The sequence below is a fragment of the Mixophyes fleayi genome, chromosome 11 (genome assembly GCF_038048845.1).
Source record: "Mixophyes fleayi isolate aMixFle1 chromosome 11, aMixFle1.hap1, whole genome shotgun sequence".
Taxonomy (NCBI): domain Eukaryota; kingdom Metazoa; phylum Chordata; class Amphibia; order Anura; family Limnodynastidae; genus Mixophyes; species Mixophyes fleayi.
The window spans coordinates 38,222,996-38,246,569 of record NC_134412.1 but is presented as its reverse complement, the minus strand read 5'-3'; the positions used below and the strand labels follow the sequence as shown (position 1 = coordinate 38,246,569).

General features: G+C 39.9%; 1 protein-coding gene across 2 annotated transcripts in view; it reads left to right on the top strand.

Moving 5' to 3' along the window:
- LOC142107562 (C-Jun-amino-terminal kinase-interacting protein 3-like) overlaps positions 1–23,574 on the top strand; it is an 87,771-nt gene that overhangs the window by 26,567 nt on the left and 37,630 nt on the right. For both annotated transcript variants that reach the window (XM_075191063.1, XM_075191062.1), the window contains exons 6-10: positions 594–729; positions 2,095–2,185; positions 4,264–4,391; positions 8,530–8,587; positions 10,440–10,592. In XM_075191063.1, coding sequence (XP_075047164.1) covers positions 594–729; positions 2,095–2,185; positions 4,264–4,391; positions 8,530–8,587; positions 10,440–10,592 — 566 coding nt within the window. The remainder of the gene's footprint in view (positions 1–593; positions 730–2,094; positions 2,186–4,263; positions 4,392–8,529; positions 8,588–10,439; positions 10,593–23,574) is intronic.

The following is a 23,574-nucleotide window of genomic DNA, read 5'->3' as shown; positions in this document are numbered from 1 at the left end:
AGTAGATTACATATACTATTTCAGATAAGTCTTAAAATAAAATATATTATTTTAATTGTACTTGTTCCTGATCCATCATGGTTGCCTGGTGATATTTTATTACCTAATGTTTACTTTTTTCAGGATTTAGCTGCAGAACCAAAATGTCATTGATTAATTTAGTTTAAATAGTTAAAAATGGGGGGGGGGGGGGGAGTTGTCTGTAGTATGTATTATAACATACATTGTTCTTTAGAGCAACGCGGTAATGGTAATAATGCGCTACTACCGTTACTGTGGTAATGGCTGCACAGCCGCATTGTTCTAAAGAGCAACGCAGTGAATTGAATCTACTCCTAAAAGTCCCAATAAAATTCTGTGACAAGTATATAAGGTGCTTGCAGCCTTGTGCTTGACTATGGTCATGGAACACCTTGTTGTGGCTTTTAATATCTTTATACTAGGAATACCTTATTCCCATGGTAACGTGCCTAATTTTCTGTGAAAAATCACATCACTGAACTGATTCTCCCTGGAGTGTTTTTTTGTTTTGTTTTGTTTTTTTAAATGGACAAAATAATTTTGACCGGTGACTGTAATGTTTCCCTTTTTAGGAGTGTATACTGGACAGTATAAAGGCCAATTCTAAAGTCTACATGAATGGACTCCCTAAAGAGGTTCCCGATACTAATTTTCTACCACTTGGAGATGAATTTCAACCACAAGATGGGGTTACAGAAAAAGACCCAGGTAAAAAGGCAAAACATTGGACTGGAAGTTATAATGACTGATATTACAAGACTGTTCGCTATATATTTGCAAATAGTGCTCTGAAATAAATTAATCCTTTATGGTTTGTACTCTGGCTATGAGTGATCAGCATGAACTCTCATTAGTATCTTTGCAGATTGTCTGGAGATAGAAACAGTGGTTATAATGTGAGGAGTGCACTGATATTCCCATGATTTCTTCTTCTTTTAACTTGTTGTAGATATGTGGAAGTGGTGTAGGCGTATACATTTGTATTAAAGGGTATGTGGTTGATGGTTTATGCTTAACCCTGTCAATATAACTGTGAGAGACTTTATGTTCTAAATTGTTTTGTGAATTCATGAAAGAAGCAGAGCCCAATAAAATCTTAGTGAAGAGTAGGGTACAAATGCAGTCTGTTGATTGTGCCAGTTGGGGTGTATTAAATTATGTAAAATGTAATGCACTTTATTGTCTCTGCAATATGCATGTGATAGGGGATTGCTGTTGATCATTACACAAATGAGATTGGGGGATGGGGTGTAACACAAGTGAAATTAGGACTGTTGTATGTAATAGACTTGAGAGGGAGTTGCTATGAATTAATTAATATTTTGAGAGGTTGCATACTTAGCTGAGTATTTACGGTAGAGTTTCATCTAGCAATACTAACTCAACCAGTCCAAGTACAAGATTGGACTGGTTAAAATTTAATTTAATTTTATGTTTCTGATTAGAATTTTTGTATTTGCACAGGCAGGGCCACCTTAACTACTTTATGGGCCCCCGGGCAATGCAGTGTACCGGGCCCCCGGGCAATGCAGTGTACCGGGCCCCTAAAATAAAATAAAAAAAATATATATATATATATATATATATATATATATAGGCCCCCTTAACTTACCTAAGTCCGATCCTCTTCTTTTTTCCGCGCCACTGAGTCGGATCACTGCTGATGTGACCGCAAGGTAAGTATTAATAAAAAAAAAAATTGCCTGCAGGGCCCCCGGGCACCTGCCCATCGTGCCCAATGGAAGAGACGGCCCTGTGCACAGGATTACCCTGGGAATCTTAGTCAGTCAGAAATAGGAATTTGACTTGTTACGTTTATTATTGAAAGTAATTGCTGTGTTTTAAAAACTTATGAACATATTTGTATAAATATCATTGAAATGTTTCATATGTTTAGCTAGTGCAGCCTTGATTAATGTATTGTTTTAGTGTAGGAATTTAGATTCAGACTTGCTAATAAGCATTATGTTTTTTTATTACATTTATTTTACGCTTTTTTTCTTCATATTCTGAGGTTGACTATTGTAACATTCAGTGCTATCTTTTAACATGTTACTATTTATTAATTTGCAGAACCTCCTCAGCCAGAAACACAGTCTGTGGTTGATGACATTATTAACTCCACTCCAGAACTGAAACTGAATTCTGAACCATTTGAAGCAAGGTTAGACACTCTATAAATAAAATGACTTCTTAATTGTAGGCAGCGTTTAGACATGTACAAGTTGTTTTATTGCTGATTACATCGCAATGTAAAGGAATTGGTCATTTGCAGCATATGCATATTTTAGGCTCCAATATGTATATCTAATGACTTATGTTTGTGATTCATTCTACAATGTAACAAAAACAAGACAGTTCTGTTACCTTGGCTAATGTTTGCACACAACTAACACCACTGGTCATTCTTTGCTGTGGCTTCTGGAAATTAATTAATTTAAAAATTGTCTGTCATCTGCGACATTGCATTTAAAAATAGATCCCAATATGCAGCATTGTAATTTTTGGAATACTGCTTTCAACTACATGTCTAGATATAGAACACTGTATGAAATAAACAAGGCATTTAATGGATTGGTTATAATGTTGTATTTCCTGCATAACAGGTAATTCTAGAATGTTGTTGCTCCAGTTTTTATAATCACGTATACACACACCCTGTATTTTACTGCAAAACAGGAGAACTGCTGTATCTGTAAAATATTATTTTTCACCCCCCCAAAAACACATTTGCCTTTTTATATAGATGTTAACACAAATGTCTGATCCCTGATTATAAACACACAATTTGTTAAGTGAATTATTATTTGTACAGTACTTAGATTGACAAACTACCTTGTTTGTGAAATGCAGTCTCATTTGTATCCTTCAGCTTTTTATTTGTTTAAATTTATTTTAGAAAGACAAACATTTAGTTATAGAAATTATTTCAAAACTATGTTTTAACGAACCTTAAAATGGGTCTTGTTTTGCTAGAATTCTTGCTTGTAGCTGGTGACTTCCGAAATGTATACCAGTTTAACAACTACTTGCTTCATCCAATTAGACACCAGACTGGATTTTGTCTTCTCTTGGATTGCATAATACATTTTGTCCTTATGATTTAAAGAGAGATGCACATAATTGAAGTATACCTTCTGCCCTTTAAACACTGTTTTGTCTCCTCCTTTTTCAACCTTGTAGTTTCTCTACTGATACAGAATGAACATTGTTATACATTTAGGAGCCAAACAGATGATTGTAAAGCCTATGTTTGTATATAATGACCAATAAACCATGCGAAGCCTATTCTGGTAGACCAATATACTATTCATAATTTGGTCCTTGGTAATGCCCCACAAACACACCACTGAAAGGGAGTGCTCTTGAACATCTAAATTAAATATACAGCAGGTTTGGCTACCTTTTTCGAAGAGTCCTATAAAAGAATATGATCATTCTAGTACATTCTTAAAAGAAAGATTGGAGCAAACTTGTTTGTAAGGTCTTACAGTTCGTGTGTGTGTGTGTGTGTGTGTGTGTGTGTGTGTGTGTGTGTGTGTGTGTGTGTGTGTAATACAGGGACATGCAAGGTAGACAAAATAATGTTTTCAATAATCCCTAAAGGCCCATTAATATTGCCCACAATAGTCCTGTCCCTTACTCACCTGTTTTAATTAAAGATGGTTCATTTAAAAAATAATTTCCCCATTCCCCCACACTACTTCTCAAATGTACTATAGTTAACCCACATTCACCAATTTAATTGTTGCACCGCCACACCTGTGAAAACAGAAGGTAGGAAGGTCCCTGTTTTTGAGAGGGCCTGTAATCTATTCTAGTATATTGCGGCCTCCAAATTTGTGACATTTAATAGTCGCAGTAAACTTTTGCTAGATTGAAAATTGTGACTGGCTGACAGAAGTCAGACCCAGGAATTAGTGATTATTGGAGTAAATTGTGTTAAGTAATTGCAAGCTTTTAAGACTACTTGCATTTTTATATTCAAGCACTACTTGATATTTATGTTGTGCAAATGAAAAAATATCTAATTTTGCTATAGAGGTATAATTATTTTATTGGCATAGATGTGAAATCTAAACTGTTGCACTGATACAAATGCAAAAATTGCTGTAATATACATTTGTTCTTGCATCTCGAAATCACACTTTTTAACATATCACGGAAAAAAACATGCCTTTTTTTTTTTTTTATTTTTTTTTTTTTGTTCCCTCACTTCTGTGTTTTTTGCCCTCACTCAAGTACTCCAAAAGAGCATTCGGATCCAGAAGAGGAAGAGATAGAGCGTAACAATGATTCGCTTTTTGCTGAGGTGTGTGGAACAAGTCCAGAATTTATTTCATGTGTAGACGAGGGTGCTGACTTGCAAGGTAACCTTTTCTAAATGATTAGTATTTTTGATAGAATAAAACAAATGATTAGTTCTGTTTATTGGTGCATATTGTTGTGTGTTCTAATTACACTTTTTAATTAAGCATTCCTCAGACTTTCAGCAGAATATTGGAGTATGAAATAGGTTTGGTATGCTGTAGCCATAAAAACCCTTAGAGGTAAACTTCAGCTCAATGCGGGTTTTGCTTCTGAAAACTTTTGTCAAGATAAGATGTGAAACAGAAAATCCAAGAAACTTAAGTGACCTATTTTTCCCAGATCCTACAGCTCTCTCCCAGTTTGGATGTAGTACTGCCCAAATGATCTCTAATCCTCAAGAGTGGGATATGTCCACAAAACATTTTCAACCTAAAATGCTTTGACCGTCAGTACTGGAAGACATTTAGGGCTAGATTTACTAAGCTGCGGGTTTGAAAAAGTGGGGATGTTGCCTATAGCAACCAATCAGATTCTAGCTTTCATTTATTTAGTACTTTCTACAAAATGACAGCTAGAATCTGATTGGTTGCTATAGGCAACATCCCCACTTTTTTAAACCCGCAGCTTAGTAAATCTAGCCCTTAGACCTGGTTCACTGATCCTATTGTAGATTATTCAGTATCCAGAATGTCAGAGCAGTCAATAGGAGGCTGGACAATCTCTTATATGCTATGTTCATTACAGCTGGTGCTGCATTATACTTCTCCCTTGCCATCGTCTTGGTAGGAAATGCCATTGAAAAGTGATGCTATGCTCAAGCTTGATACAGTCCTTGACATGAGTAAACTAATAGCCCATATTTCGATCAATTATGTAACTGTCCATCAGGCCCTATGGCTTAAGACCTTGACAATGTAGCTTAATTTTAAGAAGTCTCTTTGCAGGGAAATCCCTCCAGTTAGAGAAGGTTATTTCTCAGGAGAAGTATAGCAAGAGGACCTTTCTGCCTCGAAATCTGTTTAATTATGCGTCCCCCTGAAATCTGCATGCAAGTCCAGACTTTATTTTAGCTCAAAACACACTCTGATGAGTGCAATGCAGGTTAGGGTTAGGGAGAAGCCAAGAGAGTGAACTGCAAGCCTGTGGAGTTAACCAAATTGTCCTGGTGAAGCCTTCCTCTCACTTTCCACAGATTGTCAAAGGGTGATTGCATGGTATCTGTGAAATCTGTGGGAGCAGTTCGATGAGTTTTGGCTTTCCTCTTCAGGGTCTTACCACTTTGAATTTGAAGAACTTGCTACATTTTGCTTTTTTATTTCTTGGACCCCCACTTTACATGCATGGTGCATGTACCCATGGTCTATTCTGGACTGCCAAGTAAAAACGTCATGAACCAGGGAACTTTTACGGCAGTCCTAGATATTCAGGACAATGGTCTCCACTTTGCTATATTTAAAGGGCACCAGAGGTTCTTATAGTTTGTCATTGGGAAGAACCACAGGCCCAAATGTTTGGCCTGAAATCTACACCCAGGATACTCACCAAGGTGATGACTGCTATCTTCAGAGTCAAGGTGTTGCCATCCTTCCTTACTTGCAGGATCTTATGATCATAGCGTACTCTTGGAAGACAGCAGAAACTCATATGCAGACCACATTGCAAGCAGCTGGATAGCTAATTTCTGACTCGGGACATGAGTATGAGCTTTCTCTGGCTCCTTTTCAACAACTTTTTCTTTTTCTCCCCCAGGAAAGTAACCAGGAACATCAGTGCAGGGTTCTTGGGTCTGTTCACCATTTCATTGGCCTTATTTGGGTCATGGTGCCCACCATGAAAGTTATCCTTTATACACAATTCCACATATGTTCTCTGCAACTGGAACTTCTCAGAGAGTGGGATAGGTAATTTTATCATCTATTCCTCTGTCCATTTGTCTCTGAAGGTTCAGAACTGTGAGTGACTGGATACTTCCATGGATGAGTGAATGTCAGTTTTAGATTGGACACCAATCTTTAGAGTGTGGACTTGCAAAACTTCAGGGCTTGAGGTCTCTGCCATAAACTCTTCTTTTGATCACTGTTCTAGAAATCAAAATAACTCTCTTGACCCTTAAGGGGTGGTCTCTTTCTGTAGTGGGCAAGGTAATACAGGTCAGTTGGACAATGTCACAAAGGCAGAATCTGCAGCACCTTAACCATGACAGAAACTGAGCTGATCTGCAGCTGGGCAGAGTGGGCCAACACAACTCTTTTGGTAATCTATATCCCAGGAGTATAATATTGCAGGCCATCCTCTGTGTGGTCTCTGCATTGATGAAATTTATGAGCAGACTGTGAGGTCTTTCGGACATAGATCTTATGGCCACAGGCATAAACCACTGGGTACACGTGGAATTGCATGCATTTCAGATGTTTTCACTGGTGATCCCTTCATGTGGGTTATTTGTTATCTCTCCTTTTGTTTATCCCAAGAATTTTAGCAAAGATCAGATTTGAGTGCAGCCCAGTATTTCTGTCCAATGTGACCATCTATCCAAGGCCGTGCATGTCCATTGTGGACTACTCTTTGCCCAGGCTTTCGATCCACTTGCCTGGTTTTTCCATGAGACGTAAAGCTTGTTCGTTCTTCTTTCCAGGTGGATGTCTTTGAGCCATTATTGGACATTGCTTTGCTCTCAGCCATATACCCCACACATAGGTTGTTGGAGCTGGCGGTAGCTGCTTTTGTTCAACTATTCACGAGAACAAGATGGTCCTGAGGACCAATCCATGCATCCTTCCAAAAGGTCATATCAGGTTTTCAACTTAACCAAGTGCTTGTTCTTTCTGTTCTCTGACCAAGTCCCAGTTAAGTAGAGGCTGTCTGCCTACACTTTGTGGGTGTAGTGCGGTCACTAAGAATATGCTTAATATAGTAAAAAAAAAAAACAACAAAAAAAAACCCCCACAAACTGCTATTACCACTGTCAGAATTGCTCTTTGCCAATGGGAATGACAGAACTGCCTCGGGTCAATTCATTTTGAGGTGGGTTGGTTCTCTTATTTAAAAGGAGTATGCAAAAGCTAGCAATCCCACTCCTCTTCAGGATACTACTTATTCCAAGAGAGCAGTTTTACCTTTCTTGGGCTGTACACATGGGGTTTCCATAAAGCAGTGTTGAGCTCAACAGAAGTTTTGGAATTACCTTCCCTTCCCAACTCCTCTCTTGGACATCTCCACACAAGAAGCTCTGTTAACAACTAAAGTGCTGGAGGAAAAGGGATTCTTACAGATTAATTATTTTCTCCAAAGCTAGTGAGGGACACATACATTCTCTCAGCAACAAAACTGTTATCAAGTAATGGTAGACTGGAGCAAGGGTATATAGATATGGTTGTTTTTCATGAGCCAGTGTGATGACTCCAGTGTCAAATTGTGGGATTTGCCTCTGAGAAAAGTATAATGGTATGTAAAAAAAAAAAAAAAAAAAAAAAAAAATAGTGTTCAACTATAATGTACCTCAGAATAGGGATCATTGAGCCCTATAAAATTGGGCTGATAGTACATACAAGGATTGTAAAATGTAGGGTATACAATAAATGCATAAATCTTGTGCATGAACCTTTTCCAGGTATGATTTAGCTGCTTACTGTACAGTCCATTCTACACTTGGGTCAATAATCCCTATTTAGGTTTGCAATTTAATTGTATTCCCAAAAAACACTTAAGCATTAAAGAATTAAGCTGTTAAGGTGATTAGACCAATTTTTAGTGTGAAATGAAAGTTTTTCCAATGTTCTTTGGGGGGAGGGAGTTACTTTTTGTTTATCACACATGACTACAATCTGGTAAATATATTTGGCATTTAGGAATGGAAGTACAATGTACTTAATGTAATTTTTTATTTTTTTTAAATAGTGAAATGGTAACTGGACCTTCAATATTTCAGTGGGTATTTATGAAGACTGGTTAACGGTTAATTGCACAAAAAAAGGTGGTGTTACTCTTAGCAACTGTATGTATTTTTTTCAGGTACCGATATGAAAGTGAAAGGACATGTTATTGGTTGCTATGAGCCACTCCACCTTTTTACACAGTTGCCCCTGCCCTAGCTTGCATACATTTATATATTTTGCTTTGTTATATTTGGTGTCATCTGTTTTTTTGTTTTATGTGGGTTTTTTTTAAATAAAGTTATTTTCTTTCCCCTTTTCTTAGGTGTTGGTAATTCTGTTGATGCTCTGATTGTGGAGAATGCACAGCTCAGAGATGCACAGTAAGTCTAACAATTGTTTTCTTCCAAAAATCGGTAAGCGTTCTGTTGGAAGAGGGGGCTGTTTCCTATTGATATTTTTTTCTGTTATAGATGGGTGACATAGGAAGCATGCATCTACACATTTGTAGTTGGCAGCACAGTGGCTTAGTGATTAGCACTTCTGCCTCACAGCACTGGAGTCATGAGTTTTAGTCCCTACAATGGTCTTATCTGTGTGGAGTTTGTTTTTGTGGGTTTCCTCTGGTTGCTTTGGTTTCCTCCCAGACTCCAAATAATATACTAGTGGATTAATTGGCTGCTATCAAAATTGCCCTTAGTCTCTCTCGGTCTCTGTGTGTATGTATGTTAGGGAATTTAGACTGTGATCTCCAATGGAGCAGAGAATGATGTGAGTGAGTTCTCTGTACAGAGCTGCAGAATTAGTGGTGCTATATGAATAGCTGATGATAATTTGTACACAAACACTAATCCATTGTGCAGGCATACATGTGATTGTTATACTGTATTAATATGGCACCAACATAGAATTTTTTTTTACGAAATATTGGTCCTGCACCAGTGCACTTACAATTATAGTTGTCTGCACATGTTACAGTGTCTGTGTGCAGCTTCTTCAGGATCACAAGTTTATACAATGTTGGCAATCAATAGGATTATTATCAGAAATGGCAGAATGGGCAGTTTGAGGAATACTTCCTTCAGCCTGTGTATACAGTAATCTTCTGACCGCACTAACCAGCTACAGTGAAGCCGGAAGTGATTCGGCGACTTGACCTGAAAGATGAACAGCTGTATACTGCCCATTTTGACCAACCTCCTGTCCAAACTATTTAAATCCTGATCCTGTCATTTGATTTTTGGGTCAGAGAGCAGAATCTGCCCATGTAGTTCCTCTATATTTTTGGACTGTAGAAAGAACGGGGAACACACAAGGAAACAATTGTGACATGGGGAGAACATTCAAATTTGTACAAGGATAGCAATGCTAAAAACTCTTTCTGATGTTTGTAGTATGGCTAGAGTGGACAATTATACAACTGTAAACATTGCCCACAGTTTGATTTTACTAGTCATATAATGCTTAATGCCCACTGTCCCTTTCAGTAATTGAAATTATTCAATTTCAAAGACATTAACAAATCTTCTAAATATGAAAACCAGGTCAGCCATTTAATTATAGAGAAATGCAGACTAAAAGCAAGCTCTATCATAGTTCAAATGCATGATGTATAGTCAACAATGTTTGCAAGGATGAATCCTGCATGTCATCTAATTGAGGTGAAGCATTGCAACATGTGTATTCTGTATGTGCATGGTTCATAATAGTTAACGATACTACCAAAACATATCCCACCAGTGCTTGTCTTTTATACAGCAGTGCGCTTAGCTTTCCACGTGTTTCTCCATCTGCATCTGATTTTATGGGCATCTGTGAGACTGTACAAATATGCTACTATCAAAGTAAATAAAATAGAATTGCATTTTACATTATTTTTCTTTGGAAAACTAGTGTTTGTAATATATTGAATTAAAATCTTGTTGTAAAATTCAGCATTTAGCTAAATACCAAACATACATGTTTTTGATACGTTTGCAAATAATTATAAAAAGATATATATGTGCAGCCCCCGGTTTTGTTTAGTAAGGTAGCTGCTATCCCCAATATGCTCTTATTTTTCTGGTGAGCACATTGATATATTCACAATAGTATGTCATGGTGAGGGTTTTAGGGAAAGGGTTGCCGTAGGTCAGGAAACTTCATTTCTGTTTCATGTTGCACGAATAGACTCTTGACCTTTTATATATGATAATAGTCAGGTCTTGTGAATATTCTTCTGCTATTTCTCCGCAGGAGTGAAGTTGATATGGCTAGAAAAAGTCTCATTGCCAGAGTGGAGGAGCTAACCGCAGAGAGAGAGGCTCTTAAACGTGAGACAGAGAATGTAACTCAAAGTCTGTGTCGTTGTGAGTTGAAGCAAAAAGAAACAGAACAGGAACTGCAGATGTGAGTCTGTAACGAGTTCTAATTGAATAATGTCACTGGTTCTCTTCGGACACCTGTAACCGTTTCCTTGTGTTGGTTGTGTACATTGTTTATAGTTGTCGCAGTCTGATATCTTGCTCCCTTTGCTGTAAAAGAAAAACACTTCCTCTTTTACACAAAACATCCCCCCAGCAAAAGACCTGCCATTTCTACTGTAGATAAAAATGAAAAAGTCTTCGTTGCACACATTTGCAAATGTATGTTAAAGCCACCCACCACTCCAGGGCGCTTTTGCTAATAGTGTGGTCCTAACTCTAAACAATGAGAGTCCCATTTATTTGGGCCACACATATGTGTTTTTAAATTGAGAGCTAACTTACCAAAAAGGTACCCCCAAAAGCTTCCAAACAGCAATTCAGCACCAGTACTCCCCCCTCAGCTATCAGTCAGTAGCTGAGGGGGAGTACACAGGGGGAAACACATATGTGTGGCCCAAATATATGGGACTCTCATTGTTTAGAGTTAGGACCACACTATTAGCAAAAGCGCCCTGGAGTGGTGGGTGGCTTTAACATACATTTGCAAATGTGTGCAATGAAGACTTTTGCATTTTTATCTACAGTAGAAAAGGCAGGTCTTTTGCTGGCTATAGCAGTGTGTTGGGGGAATTATTTGTGTTTTTGTTCCTTTTAGGATAACCCCACCCTTTCAAGCACCTGCTATGAGCCTATAAATTGATTGAGGAACTTCCACTTCTGTACTTCCTCTTTTACCTTGTACAACACACATACTTATTTTGAATTTTGTTACTAAATCACTTTTCATGTAAAAGTTCTCCCTTTCATAAATTATTTAATCTGGGGCTACAATTGTATAATGTGAACATTTGTTAGAGCTTTAAAAATAGCAGGGCCGGCTTTAAAATATATTTCCTTAAATATAAAAAAAGGACACTAAAAATGGACCAAAAGGTGTGTGTGTGTGTGTGTGTGTCCGTACCTACTTCCCTCCAGTTCCATTGCATGTCCTTGTGTTCTAATACTTCTCTTTATTTGACGAATGTTAAAACTCTTGATATATTTAAAAGTTTCTATCATGTACTCCTTTTCCCTTCTTTGCTCCAAACTATACATATTAAGATCTTTTAGTCTTTTCAGGTAAGTTTTATGATGCAAGCCATGTACCATTTTAGTTGCCCTTCTTTGTAAAGTCTCTAATGTATTCATATCCTTCTGGAGATATTGCCTCCAGAATTGAACACCGTATTCTGGATGAGGCCGTACCAATGACCTATACAGTGGCATTATTACTTCTTTCCTTCTGCTACTGATTCCTCTCCCTATGCAACCAGCATCAGACTTGCCTTTCTCATTGCTTTGTTACATTGTTTACCTGCATTTGTCACCTGAAATAGTGACTCCTAGATCCCTTCCCTTCCCCTCTCAGTAGTTTTCATTAGTACTATATTTAGCCTTTGGGTTTTTGAGACCCAAGTGCATGATTTTGCATTTTTTTGCATTAAATTGTAGTTGCCACTTTCTTGACCATTTCTCTAGTCTACCTAGATCATTCATCTTTTGTTTTACCCCTCCTGGTGTGTCTACCCTGTTGCATATCTTTGTGTCATCTGCAAAAAATGCATACTTACCCTTCAATACCATTTGCAATGTCTCCAATAAAGATATTAAAAACACACTAGTCCAAGTACAGATCCTTGGGGTACTCCACAGGTAAAGTTTACCTCCTGTGAATGCACGATCTACAAGTCCTCTCTGTTTTCTATCCTGCAATCAAGATCGTATCCATTTAACGATCTTAAAATTGAATCCCAAGCTTTCAAGTCTGCAACCTGGGATAGTGTCAAAAGCCTTTCTAAAATCTAGATAAGCTACATCTATGCCCCCCTTCCCTTGATCCATTACTTTAATCACTCAGTCAAAAAAAGTCAATAAGATTTGTTTGACATGATCTCCCCCCAGTAAATCCATGCTATTTGGGATCCTGTAATATACTGGATTTGAGATATTCTACAACTCTTTCTTTTTAAATCAATTTCCTTACTACTGATGTAAAGCTCACTGGTTTTTTCCTTGCTTCCACTTTTGCGCAGTGGGACTACATTTGCTTTTTTCCAGTTTTCTGGAATTACTCCTGTAGCTAGTGACTGGTTGAATAATTCTGTTAATGGTGTTACCAGCACCCCTTTAAGTTCATTTAGTATCCTTGGATGTATCCCTCCTAGTCCCATTGATTTATCCATTTTCAGCTTTGAGAGCTCTGTTAGGGCCTTCTCTGTAAAATGTACTTGTATCTACCTCATTTTTAGGAATTTATATGCAACTTAACTGTGGCTCGTTCTGTAGAGAACACTGAGCAAATATAATTAAGATGATCTGCTATTACCTTGTCTCCCTCAACAAGATTTTCTATCTTTTCGTTTCATTATTATTCCTCCGTTTGGTTTAATTTTTTCACTTTATATACCTTAAAAAAACAAAACGTTTGGCCCCTCTTAACCTACTGACTGGGCCATTTTCTCCATCTTGTGCCTTTGCACATCATCGGATCACCTTCTTAGCCGCCTTTTGTCTAACGAGATGCACATCTTCGTCTTCATTATTCTGAGTCAGCTTATACTTCCTAAAGACCATCTCTTTTGCTTTCACAATACTTGCTATTTTATTTTTTTTGCAAACCACACTGGCTTTCTTTTCCTTGTGCTTTTCCTAACACTTTTGATACAAAGGTCTGTTGGTTTTAGTATTGCACGTTTTTAATTTTTCCCACCTCTCCTGCACTCAAGTTTTTCCACTCTGCCAAAGAGTCATTTCCACATTTTCACATCTCTACAAAGTCAGCCTTTCTAAAATCTAACACCTTTTTGTTTTTGTGTGGTATGAGTCTGTCTCTGTCTTTATACTAAACCATACTACTTGCTGATCACTGTATCCTAGGTTCTTTCCCACATTTCAGATACTCTGTCGCCATTTGTGATTAAGGCTTATATTGTGTCTTTCTGCGTGGACTCCCTCATCATTTGCTTGAAGGATGCTCCCTTCGACATAGTGTTTTAAATGGGGTTAATGTCGTATTAGAAATATTTGTCAAAATGTTTGGCAGAAGTTTCTTAATTTTAAATATTGATTGAATCCATTGGGACAAATTGCTAATTTGTCTTCGATATCAGAAAAAGTGAGAAACATTTAGTGTAGCACAAATAATTTTCTACAATATAGTCCAATTTGTTATCCAAGGTTGAAAGGAAATCCGTTGTGTGCCATGGTGAAAATTAGGGTTAGCCAAATCAGTACTAATGGAGAAGGCATTTAAGCTATATGAAGCAAATGATTACTGTAGTCCCATGTAGAAAGTGAAAAAAGTTAATTTCTCTTTCATCCAGTCTGGGGGACACTGCTTACCATGGGTTGTGGAGGGGAGCTTGGGAGTTGGCACCTAACTAGTTAACATTTAGTACTGCCTACAGACCCCTCCCCTCTACAATCCCCCCGCCTCTTCCTCCTCAGTTTTTTTTAGGTGCCCAGGAGTTGGGCAGCATTTTTTAGTACTTAGTGTAAATATTCAAACTTTTATTTCTTTTATTTGATTTTCTTTTTTATTTCAGGTGGCAGCACTGGAGTGTGTTCTACTATAGAGAAGCGCAGGCATTCCCCTGTCAGATGAGAGCCAGCGGCTCTCACTGACAGGGACAGGAGAAGGAAGAAGATGGGTGCCTGATTTAGGAGTGACAAGCGGTCTCACGGACCGCTGTCACTCCTCCAGTCTCCCCGATAACCGGCGCTGCCATTACAGGCATAGAGCGCTGGTTATCGGATACTTAAGATGTCCGGCGACCATCTTGGATTTCATCAGTCGGAGGTACGGAGAGAGGAGGAAGGGGGCTATACCAAGATCCCCCCCTCATACATAGGAGGTGGGCATCGGGTATCTTTCGCTGCGGAGACCTCAGTCTTGGAGGTCTCCACTACTCTGCCACCATCACAAGGAAGAATTTTTTTTTTTTTTACAAGTCATCTTCCGCTGCGGAGACAGCATTACTGAAGGGGGGGGGAGCTAAAGCATAGAGTTCCCCCCTCCTTCCAGAGAGAGATGGTCTATCCCAGCCTTCTGGCAAGAGAAGCCCGGGAAGAGTGGACAGAGCTGAGGGAGCAGGCACAGGACACTGCTGTTGGACTTCTCCCCTTTGTGTCCTATGGGCTAAATATCTGATTTATTTAAACACATAATCTGTTTTGCTGTGCACGAACTGGGCTAGTAAGGGTTTACATTATAGTCTCCCTACTTGCCTATACATATATATATATTATATTGTATTTAAAAAAAAATTCCAAGTACAACTTTTATGACAAGATTAGTTGGTTACTTGTTATTCACTCTGTTCTCTCCATGCATTACTCTCTCTATCTCTCTACTCAGCTAAATTTAACAATTAAGTCTGTGTGTTTGGTGTGCCTTCCTTTATAAAGATGACAGATAAGGGGAAGGGCCCTATAGAAAGATATTTCACATGTTCAAAATGTCATGTAAAATTACCTTGTGGGCAGAAGGACCCTTTGGCGCTCTGCTCTGCATGCGAAGCAGGGGTCCCCTCTGCGCAAACCCAGTAGATTTCAGTCCCACTGACGGAGGAGCCGGCCTGGGTGGCCTCCCTGACACAGTCGGTTTCCTCCCTAGCACAGATGGTTTTTCAATATAATCTATTGCTATCTTCTGTGGCTAATAATACTAGTACTCAGTTGGGCCTCCCTGTACAGACCTAGCCCCTGTTCCCACAGAACCGGCATGGTCTGCAGCATTTATAGAGGGTTTGGATAAACTAAACCAGTTACTTGAATCCCCAAACATGCCGCCTGTTAAAAGTAGGAGGCCTAGATCTGAAAATACCCTTATGGTCCTTTCAGACTCTGAGGAGTTTTCAGAGGAAGAGGGGGAAATTATTTCTGATCCTGACCAGGTTCAACCTTTGGGACAGGAAGAAAGCTCTAAAAGCCAATTTATTAATAATTTGGTTCTAGCAGTGAGACAGGCGTTGGACCTCCCAGAACCGGAGGATACTACTCCTAGAGACAGAAGTCTCTTTAAGAAGGCCAGAAGAAAGGCTATCCGTTTTCCCCCTTCCGTAGAACTTAAGGATATTGCAGAAGGAGCCTGGAAAAAGCCTGATAAGAGGTTCTCTGTTCCCAAAAGGTTCTCTTCCCTGTACCCATTGCAGTTGGAGGATGTCGTTCGCTGGGAGAGTATTCCAATAACCCGATTGGCCAGGCACACTTTACTCCCAGCTCCAGGTTCTGCATCTCTGCAGGATGTCAATGACCGCAGAGTGGAATCTTAGCTGAAATCTATATTTGCGGCTGCAGGTTCTTCCTTTAGGCCCACATTTGCTTCGGCTTGGGTGGCTAGAGCCATGGAAGCATGGGCAGACCAGCTGGCAGAGGCCTTGCAGGACTCTGATTTACTTCCCCTGGCTTTGCATTTGAAGGAGGCATCGGGGTACCTTTATGAGGCGGCCCAGAACACAGCGGCTGTATCCTCTTCTATTCAGGCTGCATCTATTTCAGCAAGAAGAACATTATGGCTGAAATACTGGGAAGGAGATGCGGAATCAAAAAAGTCAGTGGAAACCATTCCTTTTTTTCTGCAGCAGGTTTGTTCGGTCCGGAATTGGATACCCTGATTTCCCAGCCAACGGGGGGCAAAAGTACTTCCTTGCCTGTATTCCCTAGCAGGAGCCGAAACCCTCGGGTCAGCTCCTTTTGTCAGCCTTTTCGGAGGACCTCCTTGCCTAGAGGACAGTCCTTTAGAGGCAGACAGCCCAATTCTCGAGGCTCCTCTGCCAGGGCGAGATCCTAATTTGCAGCTAGACACCAGGCCTCCAAGACCCAGGAAAAGCCTGCGTCCTGACGACCACTCTGTTTTCCTGGAAAGGGCACCAGTGGGGGGACGTCTGTCTTTGTTTCAGGAACAGTGGGCAGCGTCCTCCCAAGATTCTTGGATTCGGGGCATTATATCAGAGGGTTACAGGATGGACCTGCTGGGCCCGGTTCCACATCGCTTCATGACCCCGCTCCCCCGAGATTCATCAAGAAGGCAGGCGATACAGGATTGTGTCGCCTCTCTTCTTTCTCCAAGAGTTATCTGCAGGGTCCTAGATTTCCAGAAAGGACAGGGGTTTTATTCAAACCTGTTTCTGGTCAGGAAGCCGGACAGTTCTTTCGTCCTATCCTAAACTTAAAGGGCCTCAATGTGCACTTACGGGTGGACAAATTTCGAATGGAATCCCTAAAGTCAGTGATAAACGGATTAGAGTAGAATCAGTTTATGGCGTCCATAGACATAAAAGATGCATACCTCCATATTCCCATTTGGATCCAACATCAGTCTCTTCTAATATTCTCGGTGGGATCCTTACACTATCAGTTTCTGGCCCTTCCCTTAGGCCTCTCAGCGGCTCCGAGGGTTTTCACGAAGATCATGTCAGTTATGGCAGCATGTCTTCACCTTCAAGGAGTTCAGGTCGTGCCCTAGTCAGACGACCTGCTCATCAAATCCTCCACGGAGAATTGCTTACGTCATTACTTATCCCTCACCTTGGCGGTTCTCGAGGACCATGGATGGCTAATAAACTCAAGGAAATCCCAGATGGTTTCGTGTCAACGCATGGTTTTCCTAGGGCTCATTATGGACACCAGCTAGCAAATGATGTTCCTGCCTGTCGAGAAGATCAGTTCTATTCAGAGTATTACTACTCAGGTCTTGTCCTCTCCCAGCCCCTCAATGCACTTGTGCATGCGGCTGCTGAAAAAATGGTGGCCTCCTTTGAGACCATCCCCTTCGGTCGAGCCATTCTCGATGTCTTCAGTGGGATCTGTGGACAGGGTGAGAGATTCACTTCAGTGGTGGCTGATTCAGGATCACAAGACAGTGGGCAGGTGTTCGCTCCACAGTCTTGGATCATAGCCAGGACGGACGCCAGCCTAAAAGGTTGAGGGGGCGTTAATCCTGCACCTCAGGCTCCAGGGACTTTGGTCGGTTCAGGAATCGGCCCTATCCATAAACGTGCTGGAGTTGAAGGCAATTCTATTGGCCCTCTGTGGGGCCCAGTCCCTCCTCCAGGGCCACCCCGTCAGAGTTCAGTCAGACAATGCCACGGCCGTGGCATATGTCAACAGGCAGGGAGGAACCAGGAGTGCAGCTGCAATGAGTATTGCAGCTCAAATTTTGGTTTGGCCAGAACCAGGGGAGTGGTCACTCCATCCAGAAATTTTCCAATCCCTGGTTCAGAGATGTGGTCCTCCGGACATAGATCTCAGGGCCTCCAGACACAACAGAAAGGTTCACAGGTTCTGCGCAAGGGCAAGTGACCCCTTAGCGGTGGCAGTGGACGTCATGACGATGTCATGGGAGCTCAGGTTGGGATACCTGTTTCCTCCGATCCCCATGCTTCCTCGCATACTCGGACGAGTAAGGCAGGGAGGTCTGCCAGTAATTCTAATAGCTCCCTCATGGCCGCGCCGAGTCTGGTACGCGGACATAATCTCTGTCGGAAGGACAGGGTTTCCGTCTTCCGTCTCGAGACGACCTTCTTCTGCAAGGCCCCTTCCGTTACCAGAATTTACCTCAGCTCAGTTTATCGGCATGGCTGTTTAAGCCAGCCTCTGGAGGGCTAGAGGTTTTTTCCTCCAGCGTGGCGAACACTATGATGCGAGCCAGAAAGCCGGTCTCAGCTTGCACCTATCTCTGGATTTGGAAGGCCTATATCAGACGGTGCGAAAATAGGACATGTCACACGTCCTCCTTTCGTCTTCCTCGTTTATTGGCTTCTCTTCAAGATGGCCTGGAAGCAGGGCTTCGTTTAGATTCTCTAGAAGTTCAGGTATCGGCACTTTCAGTCTTTTTTTCACCTGAAATTAGCGGATTTGCCAGATATTAGGACTTTCCTTCAGGGATATTCAGTCTCCCTATGTTTCGCCTACAGCACCGTGGGATCTCAACCTGGTGCTGGACATGCTTAAAGGGCCTCCCTTTAAGCCATTATTTGTGGCAGATTTGAAGTGGTTGACCGGGAAGGTCCCCCAGACGGAATCAGAGAAACGGATTTAACGTAAGTACATAAATCCTCTTTTTAGGTTGATTGTTAATAGATGGGGAGTCATTGGTGGTTAGGGAGCCAGAGAAGTGATGACAAAGTCGGAAAAGAAACCTTTCCAGCTGCAGGTGACACCCATGCACTTGGCAAGACGCAAAGCTAGATAATATCTACTAAAATCTTGTTTTTCCCAGGCCTCTTCAAGATGTTCGTCATGACTCTAGGATGTCTTCGGACATATATATATATATATATATATATATATATATATATATATATATATATATTATAAAATTTAGTTTATTATCATGAGAGAGATTTATAGATCTATATATCTATATAGAGAGGGGGAGTAGGTAGATGGATAACGATGTTTTAAGGTTGAAGTTGAACATAAATGGGAAGTGTCTGAAAAAAGTAAGGCCGCCATGGTGGTATATTCATTTCAATTGATTTTATGTGGCCCATCCATGAGATCAGGAATTTCTTTCAGGATAAACAATAGCTGCTAAGACATGTGGAATATTGGCATGATGACGTTGGTTTAGTAGTTTAGTAGTTGTAATGTAAACTCCCAAGATATTTAACTTCGTGGGATTTCCATTTAAAATTCATGTTTAGCTCAAGTAGTTTTTTCATTGTTGTAATCAAAGTAACTTAAATTTTATATATATTAATTTTGTTATTGGGCAGAGAGCTATAGTGATTTATTTATTTAAACAGGTTGGAAAGGGAGGTAAGAGGGTTAGCTAGAGTTACCAGGATATCTTCCGCCTATACAAGTGATTTTCTGTTTGATGCAGCCTGAGCTGATTCTTGATAGTTTGATTAATTTATAAGCTGTCTTACAGCACTAGGATCATGAATTTGATTCAGACTAGTGACCTATTTGTGTGGAGTTTGTATGTTCTCCATGTGCTCTCGTAGGTTTCCTCCTGGTGCTTCGGTTTTCTCTCTCAGTCTAGAAATATATGGTAGGTTAATTGGTTTCTGAAAAAATGGAGCAAAAGTGTGTGTGTGTTTTAATTTGTAAGCCTCAATGGAACTGGCAGTGATGCAAAGGGCTATGTATCCTATACAACAGTGCTGTATAACATGATAGATTAATTATTGTTTATTTATACAGCAATCAATCTGTCAAGTGCTCATTTAGAGCAAATATTAAAGGAGATAAAGGACAAACCTGGTGAGTACCAAAGGGATTGTAAAAGAGGAAGTTGTTAAATCATTAGCTGAAATTGTTGCAAAGGGATTGAGGTGTAAGGCTTGAATACCATTCAGAAGTTCCCTGGAGAAGCCCATATGAACATGAAGGGCCTCCTAGCCAGGTCAAAGGCTTTTCTCTGTGTTCGGAGTAATTTATTTTTGTTTGCTAAATGGATAGATCTGTTATCTGCCTAGTATTGACCTCATGGTTAAGAGGAAATGGGTAAATGAAATACATATTTAAATTCAGAGATTTTTTTTTTACTGCCTGAGCTTATTGGTTTGTCATAAAAACAAGATTATAATCTTTCAGCATGTGGACTGCATGTCCTTACCTTTAATGGTAGATTGTGGAGAAAAAAAACCAGAGGATTGACATATTTTGGTTTTTAGATAAAAGGGGCTTAGAAGGCTCTTTTAAAGATAACATTTCTTGGCTATTTTTTTTTCTAGATTTATCCAATTTAGTATCAATACCCTAGTTAAAGCATCCTCCTAAAATTACGTGTCCCATCACAACTTGCCCAATGCATTGGAGTATTTGAGAAAAAGGGGGCTTGACCCTGACTTGGTGCATAAATAAAACCATAGAAATAGCAACCATAACACAGTCTGCTTGTGTACAGTAATAAACAGTATTGATATTGATGATGGTGTTAAATGTCCAGAATCTGACAATATTGATGGTGGTGTTAAATGTCCAGTCTCTAACAATAATGTCCAGTAATAAGGACATTTAACATCATCATCAATATCAATACTGTTTATTACTGTACACAAGCGGACTGTGTTATGGTTTCTTATTAATATTCACTATTTCCTATTGTGGTTTTTATGTCATTTTAATTAGTTTTATTATGTCAGATTACTTGTTTTATTTTATTTTAATTAGCCTATGATCCCTCTATCACTGTTACATTTTATATATTAGCCAAGTACACTCCTTTTTGGCTGGTTGCACTATTATATTACACACCATCCCCCTTTTACTCTAGCGCTTGTCATCTTCCTTTGTATAAAGAGCAATTAATACCTGTCAAGTGGGTTTCTTGTAAAAAGGATATGTCTGCCCCTTCCCGTCTGAGAGGACTCAACACCATGGTGCATTTCCTGGTAGAATCACGTCTTTTTTTAATATTGACCAAAAAAGTTTGGGTCAAAATATACAGTACAGTATTTGGGTACCTGGTGTCAGAAGCCAATTACATTTTTATTCATCTAAACCTCTCCCTGAACTGGAAGTAGAGACAAAAAAAACTCCAAAAAAACAATTGAAACAAATAAAAAAACAAGACCAAAAATAAAAAGGCCTAATAGGGCAGAAACACATTGTGGTTCTACACATGAAGTAAGCTAAGGATAATATTCTGATATAAGTGGTAGTGGTATGGGAGGCCACAGTGGACTTGATAGACATTGACAGACACCTTGAAGTGCAGCTTAATTAAGTAATTAAATCCAGGAAGTGATTTCTACTATTAAGAACAGTAAAACATTGATCAACTTAAATAACTTAAATAACCAAGTGTGCAAACAGGCAACATAACCTACAATTAAATAAGAATAAGAGAGGCTAGTTAGGGAAAGTAGTGCAATGTGTTAAAAGTGTTTTTATGTTATAAACAAGAGACAATCCGCTGTGAGGGAAGTTCTTGAAAATGGTGAATTTTTCATGTAGCAGAGCTTGTACCAGACAAATACCATTCACTCTACTAAGGTGGGTCCGAGTTAGTTCAGAGGTGTGAATTCCGAGTTTTGACAAAATGTTCTGACTTGCTCTAATGTTTTACTTTAAAGGTATTGATTCAGTAATAACTCACTCTTTGAATGAGGAGCAGCTGGTCTGGTGAAATTTGGCTGGAAAGGCCTTCATTAGGAAAGACTGAGTTGGCTTCAGTTTCAGGAATACCATTAAATGAGGTGTTGTTGTTTTGTGTGGATCTGTTCTTGAGATCTTATTGTTTTTCCTTCAGAAGACCCCCCAAATACCATTATGATACTGGTTATATCTTTCGCATTTGAATCTTGGTAGACACAAAGATCATCCGTCTTTGGCTTATGTGCATCAGTTCTGTTGTCTAAAACTGTGATTACTGTTTTGAAATCATTCACTACTTTTTTAATTTCTTGTTGAAGTGTGAATTTTATCTTGTTGGATGTTTGAAAAGTATGTAACCGTATCCAGGTGATGTCTTCCTCCATTAAATGGGGGTGGGCTTGCTGAGTCTCTGGAGTTCAGACTTGGTTGCCTGAAGCAGACAGAATTTTTTCTTTCTTTTTAAACAGCTGATCCACATCAGCTTGAGATTTTTTATTTTTTTTATATGGTTGAAACATTTTAATAGAAGCTGTATGTGAATTTGGAGTTGATTGAAAAAGCACACAGCTATGTTTATAGTAGACAGTCATAGGTGGGCCCATGACCCTTTTTAAGTCATTATCACTTACTTCAATACACCAAGATGTACACAAATGTGTATTGCAAATTGGTACACAAAATGATCTCCTTTGTGCTGGATATAGCGCCAAACTTAAATTACAGATTGTGAGCTTTAAGGTGACTGTCTTTAGGACCAAATATGAGCCCAAGGCCTGTGGTTGGTTTTATGAAAGCTGCCTTTTGGGATGGGATATGCCACCAATGAGATCTTCTATATAATGTACCTGAGACTAGGCCATTCATGGTCAAGGTCTAAAACATTTGGTAATATTACTCTGTACTATTATAGTACTAACATACAAGTAGAATATATAAGGTATATCATACAGAATTGTGCAGATCACTGTTCCAATCCAGCAGCCCCGGAGCGGAGTTTAGTGTGTGTGGAGTCTGAATCCTCCTGCATCCTCTCGCCTCTGCTTCTGTCAAAACTGTTAAGATAGTTCTCAGAATTTGAAGTTTGTGAATGTTTCATGTCCCTATGTGTTTTATTAAGCATCCGCTTTTTCAGGGGAACATTGTGACTTAGGTGGCCTGTGTTTGATCCCACTACTCTAATGGGTCTTTACACAGATTTGCACTCCACCAGATGGACAGATACAAGGGTCTGACTTGGTGATGCATGCCAGACAGTGTGTTAGATGCCCTGGATTTGGAACGGATATGGGCCACTTGTGATGGAGTAATTATTTCTAGACCCTTGCCTGTTATAGGGGGCTTCACCAGTTCACTAGTGATGCGGTATAAAGGCCCTGAGTGTCACAATAATTGGGTCTTACAGTGTACATTTGGGCACACTCACCAGATCCAAAGCTTTGCAAGAAACACTCCTGATGCTTCTTCCTCCCCCCTTTCAGTTGATTACTGTCCGGTAATTTTGGTGATGGGAATGTCCACAGCGTTGCTCCGAGAGCCGCATGAACTTGTAGGTGAGCTGTTGTTTATGATCTGAATCGCGACCTGTATTAAGTTTTGGCCCTATGTTTTGTTGCCTAACTGCAGCTGTATGTGAGAGGTGGCATCTGGTGTGTGCAAGTCCGGGAGCCTCTTCACTAGGTCTAATGGGGATTCTGGGAGGTGGTTGGTGGATTGGTTATTTGGAGACTGGATGGGTTCATGGGATAGAGGCCGCAGGAATCGCTCATGCTGGCCGGTCTCATGGCTGAGGGAAGACCTCCAGGCTCCCAGGGGTCTGAATTTTGCAATGGGCAGCTGAAATATAGGCAGTATTGACAGCTATGTTATTTAGCCTC